Source organism: Geotrypetes seraphini, chromosome 3 (genome assembly GCF_902459505.1).
Source record: "Geotrypetes seraphini chromosome 3, aGeoSer1.1, whole genome shotgun sequence".
In the NCBI taxonomy this organism is placed as follows: domain Eukaryota; kingdom Metazoa; phylum Chordata; class Amphibia; order Gymnophiona; family Dermophiidae; genus Geotrypetes; species Geotrypetes seraphini.
The window spans coordinates 285160560-285183721 of record NC_047086.1 but is presented as its reverse complement, the minus strand read 5'-3'; the positions used below and the strand labels follow the sequence as shown (position 1 = coordinate 285183721).

The following is a 23162-nucleotide window of genomic DNA, read 5'->3' as shown; positions in this document are numbered from 1 at the left end:
GCAATAAAGGGACAGTAGAGGCACTTTTGAACACAGCAGTGAATCCCTTCACTGTGTCTCTGGTGCATTTGCACCAGCTATTTCCCCCTAGTATCTCTACTACTGATGGTATTATGCACACTGAATATACTCCAGAGAATTATGTGCCAAAAACATACAAATAATGTACTACAAAATACAAATTATTAAACAGAATAGTATTTGCAATATTCTCAAAATATATGCAGATACTTTAACACTTGGCTTCCAGTCAGCCCTAGCTCCCCAGTCCAGCATCTTCCTGGTGGTCACATGAACAGAGATGTTCAGCAGCGCTGTCAGAAATCGTGAGGCTACAGGCAACCATGTTGGAAAAACTATTATCTATATTATCTGTATCTAATGATTAGAGAAATGGGCTGAGAACCACAGAAGTCAGGGATCAAATCCCAGAGCTGCTTCTTGGGCGCTTGAGCAAGTCACTTAACTCTCCATTGTCTCCAGCACAAACTTAAGACTGTAAGCCTCCAGGGACAGGAAAATGTTGTACATGAATGCAACTCACTTTAGCTACTATACTTCTCCCTCCGTATCCACGGAGGTTAGGTACAGAGCCGGACTGCGAAGTGTGAAAAACCGCAAATAACTTTTCGGTCTGCTTGGACCCACCTCCGCCCCTCTCCTTTCACATGATTTTTGGGAGTCAGATGACAGATACAGCCCCGGGAGCCCCTTGACAAAGCGCTATGTGTGCGAAACTTGCTGGGACACAACTCCCGTTCTAAGGCTGAGCTAAGTGCTTTATATTAATATTTATCAATATAAGTATATTTTGTTATACTATTTCATACTATTTATACTCTATAAATGACCTAAACAACAAAGCTATATTTACATGTTGAGACCAATGATGAAAGGCACCACGTGATTCTTCCCGCTTTTGAATGATCTACAGCGGTGCAGTGGTGGGGCTGAGGTCTTCTCATAGTGAGATATTGGATATTACTAGTGGTGATAAGATTACATTTGGAGCTTTGAGTTAGAGACAGATATTTTGATACAGCTCCTGATTGAGATATTCAAAATATTGCCATTTTTTCTGCTTAAAGTAATATAACTGGAGCCATTTTGTTTTAGTGCCTGTGATATTTGCTGGGACTAAGCCTTATTGTTTTGTGTTGGGTTTACTGCCTATATGAATAGTTGAATAAAATACAAGTTTAACTGTTTGAGTCCAGAACTCTTTCCATTGTGGTTACTCAAGCTACGAAACTTACCTTGCTCACGCTCGGCTGAGGTTTGTGTGATCCAGGCTTGGTCACTTGCTGTGGTCAGCTCGGCCCTGCCCGGTCACAGTATTCATATAAGTGGGGTGCACATTTATGTGTATAACTTATAGATTATATAAGGTACATGCATATCTCCCAAATCTGTGTGAGTATTTACACCTTTCTATGGCTGACATAATTGCTCATACTTAAACACATGTGTACTTAAATACCTGGTTATACTAGTATTCTGTAAAAGAAAAGTAGGCACCTATTTTTCTTTACAGAATGGGTTCCATATAATTACACACATACTCGTATGTGAGGAAGGAAAATGGAAGCTACTTAAGCTGAGTTAGGTGAAGAGGAATGCAATGACAATGCTAGGTGAGATGGGAGCCTGGAGAATGTACAGAAATGCTCAGGACTGGTCTGCTGGGATTGGACTTACAAGGAGGGGGGATGGACAGAAAGAGAATCTACAAGATTCTAGAGAATATACATAGCTGTCAGCTAATTAGTAATTATCTACTACCATGTAAAACAGGTTCACATCTATCTCCTTCTCTTCATAGATTTAATAGGAAGTTCCGTGTCTAAAAAGAACATACCCTTAAACTTCTCCATAGTTGCAGCAGTTCGCAGAATCCCTCGAGGACAATTTGCAGCAAAGACAGCTGCAACCTCATACTGGCCATGATCAAATAACTCATTGAATCTAAGACAACAAAAAAAGAGTGAACATTCCACAATGAATTCAGGTTTTCATGCTAAAACTCCTCTCACAAGGAAGCAGTTTACCTCCTTGATCTGTATCTGAAATAGTAAAAAGACATAACAAATCCATGTGCATTTGTTTGTAGCATTTACATTTGTTTTCTACAGAACCATGAAAGAATAAAAGCTAGAAAAGACCTCTAGAAGTCATCTAGTCCAAGAAATATCACACACTCTCCCAAAGATGAAAAGCAGCATATGAGGGGCTTCTCAGCCCAACCAAGAAGAGAATGATGTGGAGCAATGAAACTTATGTACAAGTTATTCCATACTTTTCTTGACACTTTTCATTTCAATGATATGAAATTAAACAATGTGTTAAGGTCATCTGGAAGCATTGGATGATGGCAGGTATATGGATTCTAGATGATGTTATATATAATGGTAAACTGCTTGATTTTTCACAGTTGCAACATAAATTTGGTCTTGAAAAATCACAGAGTTATAGATGGTTGCAACTTAAGCAGGCCATTCAGGTGGGGTTTCCTGAATGGAAAAATTTTAATAATCCAATATAGTTTGGAGTTCTTATGCTTTCAGGTGGACTTCCTGGGACACCAGACTGCACAGTGGTATAAATTGATATCTGGATTTATGAATAAGAAACCAAAAACTGGTTTGAGGGACATTTGGAACATTGAGATAAAGCATCAAATTACTGCATCTCAATGCCACGAATTTGGTCTAGGAGGATGAGATGTACAATGTCTATGAGACAAACTTGGTTTTTTCTGTTACATAGAGCATTCTGGACCCCTGTTTGTTTACAAAAATTAGATAGCTCTAAGTCTAATAGATATTGGCATTGTCATCTTGAGGCAAGGACTCTAGATCATTTATTATTCTATTGTCCATTTTGGCTTTTTGGAAATCGATATGGGGGCCAAATAAATTGTTTATTAGAAAATCTGGTGGTGGATTTATACGAATGATTCAGACATTGTATAGCTCCCCTGCTGCAAGATTGTATATTAATAATAATTTTTCAGTGTTTTACTTTGCAGAGGGGGGTTAGACAAGGCTGTCCATTATCTCCTTTGCTTTTTGATATTGTATTAGAATCCTTGTTATTATAAAATAGAAACACTTCATCTATCTATAAGAAATGTTCCTAAAAAACATATTATTGTATAAAATAATGCACATGAAAATAGAAGATGAATATATTAATTACTTAATTACTTAAGTTTTATAAATTGGTTATCATATTTAAAATATTATATAAAATTTTTTTATATAATATGATTATATATTTTTATATTTTATTTCATTTGAAATGAGTTATCCTTATAAACTTAAAAATATACAAAAATGGATAAAAAATTTTATATTTTATGAATGACCAAATTAATGAAAATGTTTTATGACCAAGATTTTCATATATTACTTTGATTAAAAAAAAATAAAAAAATTTTTTTTTTGGTAGTAATTTAGATAAATTTATTAATAGCTTGGGGGAGTTATTTAAATCTAACCTCAATCTGCGTATCCAAGTTTTCGTAATTAAAAAGGGAGGGATGGGAGGGATAGGAGGGAATAGAAGGGAGATATATAAGAAAAGGATAGGTGAGGGGGGGGGGAAAGATACAAAATATTTAAATTATTGGGAAAATTTTTATCTTAAAATCATTTATTGTTTATTATCTAAAAATTAAAAAAAAAATAAAATAAATGGATCTTAAAATAATGTCCTTAAATGTTAATGGTCTAAATCATATGATAAAAAGGAAAAAAGCACTATTATTTTTAAAGAGGCAAAATACAGATATATGCTTTATACAAGAGACCCACCTTTCACATATAGAATCTACTAAGCTAGAAGGAGGTTGGGTCAAACATTGTTTTTTCTCACCAGCTGTAGGGAAAAAAGCGGGTGTTGCTATTCTAGTAAATAAAAAATGCTCTGCTACATTCAAATTAAAAGCTTCAGATATTCATGGAAGATGGGTAATTGTAGAAATGAATATGGGAAATACTACCATGACGTTGTTTAATATATACGCCCCTAATTTGAACCAAAATGAATTCTTTAAAACTCTTCAACAACTGATTTTACCACTGGCTACTTCAAATCTTATAGTAGCAGGGGATTTCAATGCTGTAATGGATCCTTTATTAGATAAAAACCCAAGTAGAGTTATGAAATCTATGGGATTAGAAAATTTGATTCAATCTTGCGATTTAGCAGATATATGGCGAATACTTCATTTTGATGGTCGGGAATTTTCTTTCTGTTCTCATGTTCATAATTCTTTTTCAAGAATAGATTATATTTTTATTTCAAATCATCTAGCACATCAGGTGACACAGGCTGCTATCGATCCTATTATTTTATCTGATCATAGTGGAGTATGGATCAAAATTAAAATTATAGATCAAAACAATAATAGATCAATTTGGAAGTTGGATAATACATTGTTAGCTGATCCAATTTTTTGTGAAAATCTTCTAACAAAAATGAAAGAATTTTTTCAAATAAATGACAAAGATGAGATTAATAGAGAAACTATGGGATGCTTTTAAGGCATCAATTAGAGGACAAATAATTTCTTATTCGGCTTTTCTTAAAAAACAGATTAAAAAACAATTTTTGATCTTAGAAAAAGAGATTAAAAATTTAGAATCAAAACTTATAGAAAAATGGGAATATTCTATTCAACAAGAATTACTAAAACTAAAAGGTAAATATAATGAAATCTCATCTAAAATGATTAGGAAAGATTTATTCTCTCAGCAAACGTTGTATTATGGTAACTCAAATAAGTCGGGAAGAATATTGGCAAACTATCTTAAAGCAAAAAAAAGAAAAACAAAATTAATTGCTATAAAAGATGAAAATGGTGACACATTTACACAAATTGAACCTATTTTAAAACAATTCCTAAAATTTTATAGATCTCTTTATTCTTCCGAGACTTATTTAAATAAAGAAAAAGATGGTTTGGAATTTTTAAAAATGTTAGAGGGTTCAAAAATTCCTGAACATATAAAACGAAGTTTAGAAGAACCAATATCACTAAAAGAATTAGGAACAGCTTTGAAATCCCTTAGAGTTGGATCCGCTCCAGGTGGTGATGGATATACAGTTGAGTTCTATAAAACATTTCAAAATTTTTTATTACCCTATTTATTAAATCTTTATCAATATCAACTTAATAAAGGTTGTATTAACGGCACTATATCAGAATCTTTAACTATTGTTTTGCCAAAATCTAATAAAGATCCCACTTTGGTCTCAAACTATAGACCAATATCTTTAATAAATGTAGATGGAAAATTATTAGCAAAAATACTTGCGTTAAGATTGGCTAATGCTCTCCCCCATATTATAGGTATGCATCAAACAGGATTCGTTGCTCAGAGACATTTCTTTCTTATTTCTAATCTTAATGTATATTTTCTGTAAACCGCTTAGAACCTAACGGATGTAGCGGTATATAAGAAATAAATTACATTACATTACATTACATTCATCTCATAATACCAGATTAACATTCCATATGTTATATTTAACAAAGAAAATGAATGAGCCTACTTTTGCTGTTTCATTGGATGCAGAAAAGGCTTTTGATAGAGTAGAATGGCCTTTTATGTATCAGGCAATGGAATGGTTTGGTATAGGTCCTGGATTCATACAAATGATACAAACATTGTACAGCTCCCCTTCTGCTAGATTATATATTAATAACACGTTTTCAGAAAAATTTAATCTACAGAGAGGAGTTAGACAAGGATGTCCCTTATCTCCTTTGCTGTTTGATATTGTTTTAGAACCCTTAATATTAGCTATCCAACAAGCAAAGGAGATACAAGGTATACCTCATTCAGACAAAGAATATAAGATATCTGCTTATGCAGACGATTTACTACTATATTTGAGGAATCCAGAATCCACCATTCCATATCTACTTGAACTGATTGAGAAATTTGGAAATTTTTCAGGATATAAAATTAACTGGAATAAATCAGAGGTTCTTCCACTAAATATACACTGTACAAAAGGTCTATTTGATACATTCTCTTTTGTTTGGAAGGAAGAGTCTATTAAATACCTTGGAATTTTGATAACAAAAACAGTAGATGAAACAATGAAAATTAATGAAAAATGTTTATTACAAAAAGTGATAGAAATGTGTGAGCAATGGAATCCTTTACATTTATCTTGGTGGGGAAGAATACAAACAGTTAAAATGATGATTTTGCCTGTAGTTTGCTACCAAACGGGGATGATACCAGTTTTCTTTCAAGAATCATTTTACACAAAATTAAATAGGATTTTGACAAAATTTATTTGGCTTGATAAAAAACCAAGAATTGCTCTAGTGTCGTTGCAAAAACCAATCAAGGAGGGAGGGGTAAATTTTCCCAACTTTTATAGGTATCATCAAGCCTATATTTTACATCATGGTATGTATTGGATCCTCCCAGAGCCCACTGATAATATTCCAGACTGGTTCTGGCTGGAATGGAGGCTTATGTTTCCATTACGTCTTAGTCATGTAATTAGTATCAAAATGCCAAGGTTATACAAAGATCATAAAATATTTATGGATACCTGGAAAACTCTAAGATACATAAGTAATCTAACTCATATTCCAATTAGTAAATCAACTACTCAAACGATATGGCTAAACCCCAAGATCAAGATTGGCGGTTTTAAAGTCATCTGGAAACACTGGATGATAGCAGGTATTCGTATTTTGGATGATGTAATAAAAAATGGAAAGTTGCTGGAGTTTTCACAATTGCAACATAATTTTGGTCTTAATAAAACACAATATTTTAAATGGTTGCAATTGAAGCAGTCTATTCAGGTAGGGTTCCCTGAATGGAAAAACCTTACTAAATATCACAGTTTGGAATTCTTGTGTTTCCAGATGGACTCAATAGGACATAAAGCCGCACAGTGGTATAAAATAATATCCGGATTTATAAATAAAAAAACAAAAAATGGTCTTAGAGACATTTGGAGCATTGAGATAAAGCATCAGATTAGTGCATCTCAATGGCCACGGCTTTGGTCTTGGAGGTTAAAATGTACAGTGTCAGCATCTATGAGACAAACTTGGTTTTTTCTTCTACATAGAGCTTTTTGGACCCCTGTTCGTTTACAAAAAATAGATAGCTCAAGATCTAATAGATGCTGGCACTGTCATACTGAAATTGGGACATTAGATCATCTTTTATTCTTTTGTCCATTTATCTTATCATTCTGGAAATCAATTTGGCCCCAAATTAATAGGATGTTAGAAAATCCGGTAGCCTTGACATATGATACTATATTATTTGGAACAACCATGAGAGCAAGAAGTCAAATTTCATCAAGTAATAACAAACTTCTATTTATTTTAACTGGAATAGCAATACAACAAATCACATTTAATTGGAAACAACATGACAGATTAAACTATATTTTCTGGTGGAATTCGGTATGCCACATATACAAAATGAAACTCGCTATTGCAACACAAAAAGGATATATGAATAAATTTCAAAAAATATGGGGACCATTAACAGATTTTTGTAAAGAATGATAAATTTTCCCATAATTAAAATATATGATAGGAAGGGAAAAGGGAGGGGAGCATATTTCTGGTTATTACAAAATATTTCAATAATTTAAATTATTATACCAATAACATAAGAGAATACAATAAAAATATGTATTACTACTGACTGGAAGGGAGGGGGGAGGGGATGGGAAATTATTATATTCAATATGTATTATATAATTTAAAATTCTTATATATTAATCTGTATTTTATACTTTGCTTCAAAAGAAAAAAAAAAAATGTTTCATTGATATTTATTATGAGTTTATCAAGTGTGTATATCCAAGTTTTAATTGAGCTTATGTAATCCACTTGCTGTAACATAAGAAAATGAATAAAGATTTATAAAAAAAAAAAAAAAAAGCCATTCAACAAGCAAAGGGGATAAAGGATATTTCTCGTGCAGATTTGGAATATAAAGTCTCTGCATATGCAGATGATATACTGCTTTAAATCCAGAAACTACCATTCCATGCTTACTAGAGTTAATAGAGAAATTTGGAAAATTTTCAGACTATAAGATAAATTGGAGCAAGTCAGAAATTCTTCCACTTAATGTCCATTGTACTAAAGGCTTATTTGATTCATTCTCATTTGTATGGAAGGAAGATGGATTAAAATATTTAGGTATTAGGATAAAAAAATACACTGGAAGTCACAATGAAAGAGAATGAAAAATTTTTATTAAACAAAGTTACAGAAATGTGTGAGCAATGGAATCCTTTACATCTTTCTTGGTTGGGGAGAGTCCAAACTATTAAAATGATGATATTGCCTGTGGTTTGTTATCAAATGAGTATGATACCAGTTTTTTTCAAGGGTCCTTTTATAAAAAGTTAAATGGTATTCTTACAAAATTTGTTTGGTTGGGTAAAATGCCTAGAATTGCTTTAGTATCTTTACAAAAAACAATTGCGGAGGGTGGGGTAAATTTTCCAAACTTTTATAGGTATCATCAAGCCTATATTTTACACCAGGGTATGTATTGGGTCCTCCCAGAGCTCATGGAAAATACCCCAGATTGGTTGTATTTGGAATGGCAACTCATGTTTCCTTTACACTTATCTCATGTTCTCAGTGTAAAGATGCCTAGAATATATAAAGAGAACAGAATATACATGGAAAACATTGCATTATGTATCAGCAATTTAACACCTGACCCAATACACAAATCAACAAATCAATCTTTAAGGCTAAACTCCAAGATTCAAATTGGTGGATTTAAAATCGTTTGGAAGCATTGGATTATTGCAGGTATATGGACCTTAGAAGATGTTATTTTAAATGGTAAACTACTTGATTTTTCACAGTTGCAACATAAATATGGTCTTAACAAATCACAAAGTTTTAAATGGTTGCAGCTGAAGCAGGCTATTCAGGAGGGGTTCCCTGAATGGAAAAAATCTTAATAAGCAGTATAGTCTGGAATTCTTATGCTTTCAAGCGGATTTCTTGGGGCATCAGGCTGCACAGTGGTACAAATTAATATCTGGATATATGAATAAAAAACCAAAGAATAGTCTTAGAGACATTTGGAGCATTGAGATTACCGTATTTTCTCGCATATAACGCGCGCATTATACGTGGTTTTTACGTACCGCGCATACCCTTGCGTGTTATACGCGTGAGCGCATTGTACAAAATTTTTTTTATATAGTTCCCACCGACGTCCGATTCACCCCCCTCCGCAGGACCGCTCGCACGCACTCCCACCCGCACCCGCACCCTGAAGGACAGCTCGCACCCCCACAGCCTCCCGACCCCCCCCCCATCACGTAGAAGCTCCTACCAGTGTCCTGCTGCTTTCTCTTGGCGGTCCCGACACCCGACACGATCGGGGCAAGATGGAGCTCAAGCCCTCTTGCCCCAGCCAACCGCGGCACCCCCGTCACGATCGGGGCATGAGGGAGCTCAAACCCTCTTGCCCCCCGACTCCCCGACAATATCGGGCCAGGCCCTGGTGACCCCCCCCCCCCCGCTAGTTGTTCGGGCCAGGAGGGAGCCCAAACCCTCCTGGCCACGGCGACCCCCTATCCCCACCCCGCACTACATTACGGGCAGGAGAGATCCCAGGCCCTCCTGCCCTCAACGCAAACCCCCCTCCCCCCAATGACCGCCCCCCCCAAGAACCTCCGACCGCCCCCCCAGACGACCCGTGACCCCCCTGGCCGACCCCCACAACACCCCCACCCCCCTTCCCTGTACCTTTGTGTAGTTGGCTGGACAAACGGGAGTCAAACTCGTCTGTCCGGCAGGCAGCCAACGACGGAATGAGGCCGGATTGGCCCATCCGTCCCAAAGCTCCGCCTACTGGTGGGGCCTAAGGCGCCTGGGCCAATCAGAATAGGCCCTGGAGCCTTAGGTCCCACCTGGGGGCGGGGCCTGAGGCACATGGGCCCAACCCGACCATGTGCCCAAGGCCCCGCCTCCAGGAGGGACCTAAGGCTCCCGGGCCTATTCTGATTGGCCCAGGCGCCTTAGGCCCCACCAGTAGGCGGAGCTTTGGGACGGATGGGCCAATCCGGCCTCATTCCATTGTTGGCTGCCTGCCGGACAGGCGGGTTTGGCTCCCGTCTGTCCGGCCAACTACACAAAGGTATGGGGAAGGGGGGTGGGGGTGTCGTGGGGGTCGGCCATGGGGGTCGCGGGTCGGCTGGGGGGGCGATTGGAGGTTCTTGGAGGGGGCGGTCGTTGGGGGGAGGGGGGTTTGCGTCGAGGGCAGGAGGGCCTGGGATCCCTCCTTCCCGTAATGTAGTGCGGGGTGGGGGTAGGGGGTCGCCGTGGCCAGGAGGGTTTGGGCTCCCTCCTGGCCCGAACAACTAGTGGGGGGGGGGGTCGCCAGGGCCAGGAGGACTTGGGTTCCCCCCTGGCCCGATATTGTCGGGGAGTTGGGGAGTCGGCGGGGCAAGAGGGCTTGGGCTCCCTTTTGCCCCGATCGTGTCGGGGAGTCAAGCTCCCTCTTGCCCCGATCGTGTCGGGGGTGCCGCGGTTGGCTGGGGCAAGAGGGCTTGAGCTCCCTCTTGCCCTGATCGTATCGGGGGTGCCGCTGTTGGCTGGGGCAAGAGGGCTTGAGCTCCCTCTTGCCCCGATCGTGTAGGGGAGTCGGGACCGCCAAGAGGAAGCAGCAGGACACCGGTAGGAGCTTCTACATGATGGGAGGATCGGGAGGCTGTGGGGGTGCGAGCGGTCCTTCAGGGTGGGGGTGCGAGTGCGGGTGGGAGTGCGTGCGAGCGGTCCTTCGGGGTGGGGGTGGGGGTGCGGGTGCGTGCGAGCGGTCCTTCGGGGTGGGGGTGCGAGCGGTCCTGCGGGGGGGGGGGGTGAATCGGACGTCGGGGGGGGCATCAGGCTTTCATGGTGGGGACAGGACTTCAAGGGGGAGAGGAGAGTCGGGGCGGGCGAAAGGAGAGTCAGGGTGGCCAGAGGAGAGTCGGGGCGGGCGAAAGGAGAGTCGGGCAGCATGCGCGATATATGGGTGTGCGCGATATATAAAAATTTCTGTACATAAATTTGTGTTTTTCGCTTGCTATACCCGTGTGCGCATTTTACACGGGTGCGCGGTATCTACGTGAAAATACGGTAAGCATCAAATTTTTGTGTCTCAATGGCCACGAATTTGGTCTTGGAGAATGAGATGTACAGTGTCAGCATCTATGAGACAAACTTGGTTCTTTTTGTTACATAGAACATTTTGGACCCCAGTTAGATTACAAAAGTTGGATAGCTCTAAGTCTAATAGATGCTGGCATTGTAATCTGGAAGTAGGGACTTTAGATCACTTAATATTTTATTGTCCCTGTATCATGGCATTTTGGAAATCAATCATTTTGGAAATTAATTCTTTATTAGAAAACCATGTAGCTCTATCATATGACACTATTCTATTTGGGACGTCAATGAGAATAAAAAGTCAAATTTCATCAAATAATAATAAACTTTTATTGATAATTACAGGAGTTGCCATTCAACATATTACCATGAATTGGAAAAATTATTCTAGACTTAATTACACTTTCTGGTGGAATTCGTTGTGTCATATATACAAAATGGAAAGAACAATTGCCATGCAAAAAAGAAATTATAATAATTTTAAAAAGATTTGGGGGCCATTGATAAACTATTGTAATGATTAGATGCCTTTTTACACTGAAAGTATATTTATAATTAGGGGAAGGGAGGGCGGGTTTTTAGTTCTATTAAATATTTAATTAATAATTATGAATGTAATATTTATATGATATTTTGACTAATATCTGTGGAAAGGGTGGGGGGTGGAGGAAATAAATTTATGTATGTAAGATGATAATATTAAGATTTTCAAGTGATATGTATAAGTTCAATTGAAATAATATTTGTGCACTTGATTTAAGATGAAGTTTCAAGTTTCAAGTTTATTCAGCATTTGATAAATCGCCTATTAAAATTTCTAGGCGATGTACATGGTCTAAATAAAGAAAATGAAGAAATTAACACATTAACAATATAATTACTGTAAAAACATACATAAGGGGTAAGGAAAGGAATTAAAAAGTTACAATGTTGGGTGCGGTTAAAAAAGGGAAAAACAAAAGGAATACAGAATTGGAAAAAAAAAAGAAAATCCGGTGGCTATATCATATGATACTATATTATTTGGAATGTCAATGAGGAAAAAAGTCAAATTTCTTCAAAAAATAATAAGTTATTACTTATTATGACAGGAGTAGTCATTCAACAAATTACATTTAATTGGAAAAATTGGAGTAGAGTTAACTACAGTTTCTGGTGGAATTCTCTGTGTCATCTATAATAATAAAATGCTAAGCGCGCATGCGCACTAAAAAAAACGTGTTCCCTGAGATGTCCCGAAAATACGAGTGCGCATGCGCGCCTACAACGTCACCACAGCCCGCTCTCCGTCTCCACCTCGCGCCGCTGCAGGCCCCACACTCGCAACTCACACATCCGCTGCAGCCTAGCAACTCCGACCACAACCTTCCACCCTCAACCGCCTATGCCGGCTCAGGCTGGCGCGTTGAGGAGTCGAAATGCAGACCCGGAAGAGCGAAGGAAGCCTCACACTGAGCAACTGTATTTACACTGTGCAACGAGCCTCTGCCACGGTCCCGGGTTCCTCTCAGCCTACCCTTCTCGCGGTCTGGCCGGCTACTTTAGTCCTTTGCCGCCGCCGCCACCCCCTTCCCTTCCCTACCCGCGGTCGACAAAACTCTTGCCTCCAGCAGCCGCCGCAGCACTGTAAACACGCTGCTTCGTGGCCTCTACTGCCTTCATTTGCTCTTCCGTTTCTCTGATGACGTCATCAGGGACATGGAAGAGCAAATCGGGGCAGTAGAGGCCGCGAAGCAACATGTTTACAGTGCTGCAGCGGCTGCTGGAGGCAAGAGGTTTGTCGACCGCGGGAAAGGAAGGGGGGTGGCGGCGGTGGCAAGGGACTAGGGGAGCTGGCCAGACCGCGAGAAGAGAAAATCGCGTGGGCCACGAAGAGACAAGGAGGAACTGGGAAGAAGGAAGAGGGAAAGGGGCCTGCTTTGGGGTAAGGGTGTGCTTGGAGGCACACAGCTTTGCTTGGGGGGGAGACAGAAGGGGGCCACGGAGAGACAGGGAGGAACTGGAGCTGGAGAGGGAAAGGGGCCTGCTTTGGGGAAGGGCTGTGCTTGGAGGCAGACAGGTTTGCTTGGGGGGGAGACAGAAGGGGGGGGCCACGGAGACACAGTCAGGGAGGAACTGGAGGGCCAGAGGGAAAGGGGTCTGCTTTGGGGGAGGGGTGTGCTGTGAGGTAGATAGCTTTGCTTGGGGGGGAGAAAAAATGGGGGGCCACGGAGAGACAGTCAGGGAGGAATTGGAGGGGTAGAGGGAAAGGGGTCTGCTTTGGGGGGAGGGGTGTGCTGGGAGGCAGACAGCTTTGCTTGGGAGGGGAGACAGAAGGGGGACCACGGAGACACTGTCAGGGAGGAATTGGCAGGGTAGAGGGAAAGGGAGCTGCTTCGGGGGGGAGGGGTGTGCTGGGAGGCAGATCATTTTGCTTATGGGGGGAAGACAGAAGGGGGGCTACGGAGAGACAGGGAGGAACTGGAGGGGGAGAGGGAAAGGGGGCTGCTTTCTAGCACCCGTTAATGTAACGGGCTTAAAGACTAGTATATATATAAGATGGAAAGAACATTAGCCACACAAAAAGGAAATTTTAATAAATTTCAAGAGGTTTGGGGTCCATTAATAGAATATTGTGATGAGTAAATATAATTTTTCCCTTATTGGTACAATTGTAAAGTGAGGGATGGGGGGGAGGGATTTCTGATCTGATATTAAATGTTTAGATTAATAGAAAAGATTATATAATATATTATATGATATATATAATTACATATGAAATAGCAGGGATGGAAGGGTGGGTTTAAATATTATAATATAAGTTGTATATGAAAGTTCATCAAGTGATATTGTATAAGTTCAATTGATATTTTCTGATACACTTGTTATAAGATGTAAAAATGAATAAAGAATTAAAAAAAAAATAATGTCAAGAAAAGTGTGGAATAACTTGTACATAAGTTTCATTGCTCCACATCATTCTTTTCTTGGTTGGGCTGAGAACTTTCAGCAGCCCCTCATATAAAAAGGTGTGGCCGAATACTTATATGCAACATATAAAAGAAATTGTTTTCTTATATCTCAAAGTAGTGGTGATTATGGCCAATACAATATTAGAATCCTTAAGGAAAACTGCTGCTTTATGCCTCCTCTTAATTAATAGATATCCTTGCTTGCTTCCTCCCTCCTCCAAGATTTTGATAATTAAACTCAACATCTCAATACTATCAGCTCCAGATAGGCGTGGCTGTAATCTCAATACCATCCTCCCTAGAAAAATCCTATAAAATGAATATTTGGATATCATACTTTTAAAATATTGAACTTTGTTTTGTACTCGGACCGCTGCTGTTCAATGTATTTATTAATGACCTAGAAACAGGGACGAAGTGTGAAGTTCTAAAATTTACAGATGACACCAAACTCTGTAGCAGGGTTAGGACAGTAGAGGAATGTGAAGAATTACAAAGGGATCTGAACAAGCTGGAGGAGTGGACAAATAAATGGCAGATGAGCTTCAATGTGGAGAAATGCAAGGTCATGCATGTAGGGAAGAAGAACCCGAGGTTCAGCTACATAATGGGAGGGTTGGTACTAGGGGAAAGTAACCTTGAAAAGGACTTGGGAGTGCTGGTGGACACGACAATGAAGCCAACAGCACAATGCGCAGCGGCCTCAAGGAAAGCAAACAGAATGTTGGGTATCATCAAGAAGGGTATTACAACCAGAACGAGGGAAGTTATCATGCTGCTGTATCGAGCGATGGTGCATCCGCATCTGGAGTACTGTGACCAGAACTGGTCGCTGTACCTGAAGAAGGATATGGCGATACTTGAGAGGGTCCAGAGAAGAGCTACACGTATGATAAAGGGTATGGATAACCTTTCATATGCAGACAGGCTAGAGAGACTGGGGCTCTTCTCCCTGGAGAAGCGGAGACTCAGAGGGGACATGATAGAGACATATAAGATCATGAAGGGCATTGAGAATATGGAGAGGGAAAGATTCTTCAGTCTGTGGGGAACTACAAGAACAAGAGAGCACTCAGAGAAACTAAAAGGGGACAGGTTTAGAACCAATGCCAGGAAGTACTTCTTCACTCAGAGGGTGGTGGATACCTAGAATGCGCTTCCGGAGGGAGTGAAAAGACAGAGTACCTTACAGGGATTCAAAGAGAAATTAGATAAATTCTTGAAAGAAAAAGTTATTGAGGGATATAGGTAGGGAAGATATAGGATAAAGAAGGATACAGTAGAAGGATATGGATAAGGAAGGGATGGAAGGATATATATGATCACTTACAGGTCATGGACCTGAGGGGCCGCCGCGGGAGCGGACTGCTGGGCATGATGGACCTCTGGTCTGACCCAGCAGAGGCACTGCTTATGTTCTTATATAATAAGGGGGATTTTCAAAAGTCCAGGGTAATTGAACTATTTGAAAACTGTCCATTATTCCTCTTGGTATAAGGTAACCATTGATGGTTGGTTGAGTTTGTGGGACTATTAGGTACTACTACTAATAATAATAACTTTAATTTTATATACCGCAATACCATAAACAGTTCAGAGTGGTTTACAGAGGAAGAGACTGTATACAGACAGTGATATTATAAAAAAACTTTCAAAATTACTACTGTTTTGATCTGACTGCATCTGCTCTTTACTGGCCCCACCTCCAGCCCCCAGAAGAGTTGCTCTAGGAGTGACCTAGTCTGCCTAATGATTATATCAGTTCTCAATGTGGTAATCCAGAAAAAAAAAACATAGAATTCAAAGGTTTTTGAAAACCAAAGCACCTGAACTAAAGCCTGATAGTCACTCGAGTGTTGGAGTAAAAATAGGCAGAAGAACAATCAGCAATCTGAGATACACAGATGATATTACTCTGCTGGCAGAGCATGAGAAGGACCTCAAGAAGTTAATCCTGAAGCTGAAAGAAGAAGGCGAAAAGATGGAACTTTACCTGAACATCAAGAAGTCCAAAACCACTACCAACAAGAAATTCCACATAAAGATCAACAGTGAAGAAATAGAAGTGGTTGACAGCTTCGTTTTCCTTGGGTCCCTCATTGATCACAGTGGCAGTTCGACAGCAGAGATAAGCATCGATTAGCATTGGGGCATGCAGCCATGGTGAGCATGGACCAAATATAGAAGTACAAGGACGTTTCAATCTCCATCAAACAAAGACTAATCATTGCCATTGTGCTTTCAATCATGACATATGGCTGAAAGACATGGACACTCATGAAAACAAATAGAAGAAAAATTGATGTCTTCAAGCTGTGGTTCTGGAGAAGACTATAAATCCTATGGACAGCTAGGATCACCAACAAAGATGTTCTTGATCATATAAACCCAGAGTTGTCCTTGGAAGGTAAGATTACCAGACAGAAACTAACTTATTTTGGACATGTGATGAGGGCAAATTCACTAGAAAAGGAGGTGCTAATCGGAATGGCTAGAGGTAAAAGGCAATAAGGGAGACCAAAGGCCCATTGGCTGGATACCATCAAGAATGAAGCCGTAGAAAACAGGAAAGCATGGTGAGGACTGGCCTACAGAGTATTCAAGGGTTCGACATGACTGAATGGATAATAGTAGTAGCAATTGCTCATCTAACTTAGATGCCAAAAGTATGTTTCTAACACTGAAAATCAATGATGAGTGCCATACTGTGTTCCCTGAACTGATCCCTCTTCTGGTCATGCTTTTCTAAAGTGCCCAAATTTAGAAAATTAGACAACTAAATTTAGGTGCTTAGATAGGGAAACATTTCAATTAGTCAAATCTAAGCACCCAAATCTTTTGAATATCAGCCTGAAGTATTCAGCTTTTTCTCCAGATGTGCATATGAACTCAAAGTGATCATTAATTCAAAAATTGGCAAAACAATCAACAGCAATTACAGCCACACTTACTGGAGCTGATATGAACGACTGTAGAACTGCCCATTAATGAGTCTTAAATACAGTTCCCAAGCCTGACTTTGTATTGAGTTTTTTTGCTTGCAAGGGAAGCTAGGAAAAAACCTGCTTATATCCACAATCACTTTATATTTGGTCATATTATTAATTAAAAGGGCAACACTCTATAATTATAATAATGATCTGGCTCAGAGGCAGGCAACCTGTAGCCCACAGGTTAAATGCAGCCAGACATCATTAACCAGTGTTCTAATGATTTTAATTACAGCATTTTGCAAATATTTTCAGAATGGACACTTAACAGTTTGTTTCTTCTACAGTGGGAACTATTCCAACAAAACCCATGTGGGATGAGACCATATTAGACTTAGGGCTCCTTTTACGAAGGTGTGATAGCGGTTTTAGTGCACGCTACAATGCCACGCGTGCTAGATGCTAATGTCTCCATAGAGCTGGCATTAGTATTTTCCGACTAGCGTGGGGTTAGCGCGCGCTAAAAACGCTAGCGCACCTTTGTAAAAGGAGCCCTTAGTGCTTATGAATGGAGAAAGAGTTTCTGATGCTATAGTGGGTAAACATCTGGCATTCAGAAATCACCAGACATTGTGATTTAGTATTACGACTGGTGTGGAAAGGGTTCATTCAAAAGTTAAGGTTCTAGACTTTAAAAAAAACTAACTTTGTTTTGATGGGAGATTACATCAAGGAGTTGTCTAGATGGGAATATCTGGAAGAAGTAAGAAAGCAGTAGGCAAAACAAATGAGCTACATCTCAGACAGATGGTAAAGGAGCCCACTAGGGCCCAGGCGATCCTAGACCTGGTACTCACCAACGGGGAAAGCGTCTCAGAGGTCTCAGTAGGAGATACGCTAGCCTCCAGCGACCATAACATGGTATGGTTCAACCTTGGGAAAGGGTCCCCTAAATCAATTACAAAAACAAAGGTGCTCAAATTCCGGGGCACCGACTTCGCACGCATGGGAGATTTCGTTCATCAGACGCTGCAGGACCAAGCAGAGACCGGCAATGTGGAAACTATGTGGTCGTACCTGAAATCATCCATACACGAAGCAACTAATCGCTACATAAAATCAGTAGATAAACGACAAAGAAACAACAAACCCCAATGGTTCACTGAAGAGATCTCGCACCTCATTAAGGAGAAGAAAAAAGCATTTCTTTCCTACAAACGTACGCAGAGTAGAGAAACTAAAGTAGAATATAAGACCAGATCTGCAGCGGTTAAAACAGCAGTTAGGGAGGCCAAACTTCGAGTGGAAGAAACTCTGGCAAAAAACATTAAAAAAGGGGACAAATCCTTCTTTAGGTATATCAGCGATAGGAAAAGGAACACAGATGGTATAGTACGCCTTAGACAACCGGACGGAAACTACGCGATGGCGGATTCAGAAAAAGCAGAACTACTAAATGAATATTTCTGCTCAGTCTTCACCTGCAAAGCACCGGGACACGGACCACAGTTGATGATAAAACAAGACGTGGATGACCCATTTCAGAATTTTGTGTTCACACCTGGGGACGTCTACAATGAACTGGCAAGGCTAAAGGTAAACAAGGCCATGGGACCGGACAATTTACACCCAAGAGTGCTCAGAGAATTGAGAGATGTTCTGGCGGAACCGTTGGCAGTGCTCTTCAATCTCTCACTAAGTACGGGGAAAGTTCCGTTAGACTGGAAAACAGCCAACGTCGTTCCTCTACATAAAAAGGGTTGCAAGGCTGAGGCTGCGAACTATAGACCGGTAAGCCTCACCTCAATAGTGTGTAAACTCATGGAAACACTAATTAAGTATAAATTAGATATGATCCTGAACGAGGAAGATCTCCGGGATCTCAGCCAACATGGATTCACCAAGGGTAGGTCATGCCAGTCCAATCTAATCAGCTTCTTTGACTGGGTAACAAGAAGACTGGACTCAGGAGAGTCCTTGGACGTCGTGTACCTGGACTTCAGCAAAGCGTTTGACAGCGTCCCACACCGCAGGCTGCTGAACAAGATGAAATCGATGGGATTAGGAGAGACTCTAACTGCATGGGTTAAAGATTGGCTTAGTGGCAGACTTCAGAGGGTGGTGGTTAACGGTACCCTCTCTAAAATGTCGGAGGTGACTAGCGGAGTGCCACAGGGTTCAGTCCTGGGCCCACTCCTCTTCAACATATTCATTGGGGATCTGACTCAAGGGCATCAAGGCAAAGTAACCTTATTCGCTGATGACGCCAAACTATGCAATATAGTAAATGGTTATAATCTACAGGATGCTATGGAGCAAGACCTGCATACTTTAGAAAGTTGGTCCTTGAACTGGCAGCTGGGCTTCAACGCCAAGAAATGTAAGGTCATGCATCTCGGTAACGGAAATCCTTGCAGAACTTACACCCTGAATGGAGAAACTTTAACCAGGACTACGGCAGAACGAGACTTAGGAGTAATCATTAGTGCTGACATGAAAGCAGCCACTCAAGTGGAGAAGGCTTCATCTAAAGCACGGCAGATGATAGGTTGTATCAAGAGAAGCTTCGTCAACAGGAAACCTGAAGTCATGATGCCATTGTACAGAGCCATGGTGAGACCTCACCTGGAATACTGTGTGCAATTCTGGAGGCCACATTACCGTAAGGATGTGCTCAGAATTGAATCGGTTCAGCGGATGGCCACCAGGATGGTCTCAGGGCTAAAGGGACTCCCGTACGAAGAAAGACTGAGCAAACTGCAGCTCTACACTCTCGAAGAGCGTAGGGAGAGGGGAGACATGATTGAGACATTTAAGTACATCACGGGACGGATCGAGGTGGAAGATGATATCTTTCTTCTCAAGGGACCCTCGACCACAAGAGGACATCCACTCAAACTCAAGGGAGGGAAGTTTCGTGGAGACGCCAGGAAGTACTTCTTCACGGAAGAGAGTGATTGAGCATTGGAACAAGCTCCAGTGCAGGTGGTCGAGGCACACAGCATCCTAGACTTCAAGAACAAATGGGATACCTATGTGGGGATCCCTACAAGGTCATGCTAAGGGATAGGGTCACTAGGACTTGAATGAGCGGGTCAGTAGAGTGACAGTATAATTACAATTATACTTTAGGGGGTCAGTAGACTTAAGAGGGTGGGTAAATAGTGTGGGCAGACTTGATGTGCTATAGCCCTTATCTGCCGTCATCTTTCTATGTTTCTATGTTACTGTAAGGGCTAAAAACTATTTTATAAAGGAAGTAAAAGTAAGAGGGAAAAAAAGGCCATTTTGGTTCTCAAAAGTAGTAACTGAAAAGATAAGGAAAAAGAAGTTTGCCTTCATAAACTACAAAAGATTGCAGAAAGAGGAAAGCAGGCAAAAATATCTGGAAAAGTTAAGAGAAGCTGAAAGAGTATGAGTTAGTCAGGAAAGCAAAGATGCAAATGGAATTATACAGCCAATGTTTCTCTTGTCTGTACCCATCTCCTCTACTGTCAACTCCTGACTCTCTACCCCTTCTGCATTACTGTACCATATGCCTGGAACAACTTGCCTGAATCAGTATGCCAGGCTCCATTCCTGGTGGTATTCAAATCCAGGCTCAAAACCCACTTTTTCGACCCTGTGTTTAGGTCCTAACTCTTGCAGCTTGCAACACTATCTGTTCTCATTCCCTCTGTAGCCCCTACCCTACCTCCTCTTCAGTGTTCCTGCTAAGCTGCGCTGGGGTGCGCTGGCGCACAAAATATTACCTCGCAGCGCACAAGTTTCTCGTCACAGCGCACACAGTGTAGAGCACAGTTCTTCAACCGCCGGTCCGCAAACAAAATCTTGCCGGTCCGCGAAGGATTCGGTCCCCGCCGCAACGAAAGGCCGGCGTCAGCTGACTTGCAACTTCCTGTTGCAGTCGCTGTGCCGGGACTCCTGCCTTCGCCGGGACTCCTGCCTTCCACCGCGTTTGCCTCCTGCCTTGTCTCCGCACCTCCAGACCAGCAGCGGCAGCTGTGTATGCTTTTAACTTCGGCACAGAGCTGCCCCTAATCAATAGTTTAGCGCGGTTTCATAAGGCAGCCTCGGGGCCTTTGCTAGGCCGGCCCACATCGCATCATCGAAGCGGGCCGGCTATCAAAGGCCCCGAGGCTGCCTCATGAAACCGCGCTAAACTATTGATTAGGGGCAGCTCTGTGCCGAAGTTAAAAGCATACAGAGCTGCCGCTGCTGGTCTGAACTCTTGGGCCGCTGAAGGAGGGCAAAAGCAGCTGTCCTGGAGGTTTCCCTTCCTCTCGCCTTTACAGGTTCCTTTTTTCCACCTTTTTTTTTTTCCTTCAAACGGCAACGGGCCCCAACATCGACATCAATCAAGTAAGTTCCACTGTCAATCAAGCGGTTCTGCTCGGCCAAAGCTTCCCCTGTGACATGAGCCACCCTCAGGGGAAAGAAAGTGACCCACAAAGGTGAGGGGAAGGGGGGCAGATGATGGAAGTTGGGGGGGGGGAGAGAGAGAGAGAGAGAGAAGGGGCAGATGATGGAATGGAGGAGATGAGAGAGAGAGAGAAGGGGACAGATGATGGAAGTGAGAAGAAGGGAGAGAGAGCAGAAGGCAGATGGATGTCAGTTGAGAAGGGAGAGCAGATGCTGAATGGAAGTGGGGAAAGAACACATACTGGATGGAAGGAGGAGATAAATAAAGGGGGAAGAAAATAGTAAGATAATGGAGGGGTGAGGGAAAGGGGTGACAAGCTGTGTGTAGACACAGTGAAAAGAGGTAAACGGGACTAAATAGTAAGAAAGAATTTAATTTAGATGGAGGCAGAAAATAGAGAAGGAAGACCAGAGAAGAAAAGGGAAGAGAGAGCAGAGAATGATCAGATCTGAGTGGAGGAAATGAGAAGAGAGATATGCTAAAAAACCACAGGGGGGAGGGAAGGATAGAGATGCCAGACCATGAGGGGAACAGAAGGAAGATGATGGATGCTAGACCAAATTGGGGGGGGGGGGGGGGGGGCAGGAGGAGAGATGGCAGGGAAAGACAGACAGTGAATGGAAGGGGCAGATGCTGGACTGAAGAGACAGAGAAGGTTATCATGCTGCTGTACCGGGCCATGGTACGCCCTCACCTGGAGTACTGCGTCCAGCACTGGTACTTTAAGAAGGACACGGTACTACTCGAAAGGATCCAGAGAAGAGCAACTAAAATGGTTAAGGGGCTGGAGGAGTTGCCGTACAGCGAAAGATTAGAGAAACTGGGCCTCTTCTCCCTTGAGCAGAGGAGATTGAGAGGGGACATGATAGAAACATTCAAGGTACTGAAGGGAATAGACTTAGTAGCTAAGGCAGGGAGAACGAGAGGGCACTCTCTAAAGTTGAAAGGGGATAGATTCCATACAAACGTAAGGAAGTTCTGTGGTAGAAAGCAACATATTTATTTGGCTCATAACTTGCTGGCGCCCGATATTTTTAGCTCACAGTGAAAAAAGTTTGCTCACAACACCCGCCCGCTTAGAGGGAACACTGCTCCTCTTCCCTTGTTTTTCCCTTCATGAGCACCATATATTGATCCAACCTATGTTCTGTATGTCTGTCATAACTTAGATTGTAAGATCTTTCGAGCAGGGGACTTTCTCTTGCATGTTTAATGTACAGTGCTACATGCATCTGGTAGCACTATAGAAATACGATAATAGTAATAAATAGTAGAGTCATAGTTGTAAAACATCCAAAGCATATAATCAAAGAAACAACTAATAAAGTGCTGTACAATGCTAGTTGCCAAAATCAAGACATCTGCAAAATGGGAGTTCAGTGGGCATGACGGAGGCTGACATGGATGGTGTCAGGGGATGTGCATCTTGATGTAATAGTGGATAGCAAAAGGATTTGTTTGTGCATCTTGAAACATGGCCAGATTTAGATCTGCTTTAAAAGAAAGTCTCCTTTTTTTTTTTTTTTAGCAATGTAATCCTATCCGTCTCCCTTTTGTAACCTGTGAAGTTATATTATATATTCCGTTTTATATTTTAATTGTATATGTCAAACCTCCCTGTTTACTTTTAGTACTGTATTATGTAAACCGCTTAGGAATGGTAAAAGAGGTATATC

The 23162-nt window shown here is 41.3% G+C and overlaps 1 protein-coding gene across 6 annotated transcripts in view; it reads right to left on the bottom strand.

Moving 5' to 3' along the window:
• Positions 1 to 23162, bottom strand: part of CLHC1 (clathrin heavy chain linker domain containing 1) — a 172528-nt gene that overhangs the window by 50200 nt on the left and 99166 nt on the right. For all 6 annotated transcript variants that reach the window (XM_033937450.1, XM_033937453.1, XM_033937448.1 and 3 more), the window contains one exon: positions 1859 to 1965. In XM_033937450.1, coding sequence (XP_033793341.1) covers positions 1859 to 1965 — 107 coding nt within the window. The remainder of the gene's footprint in view (positions 1 to 1858; positions 1966 to 23162) is intronic.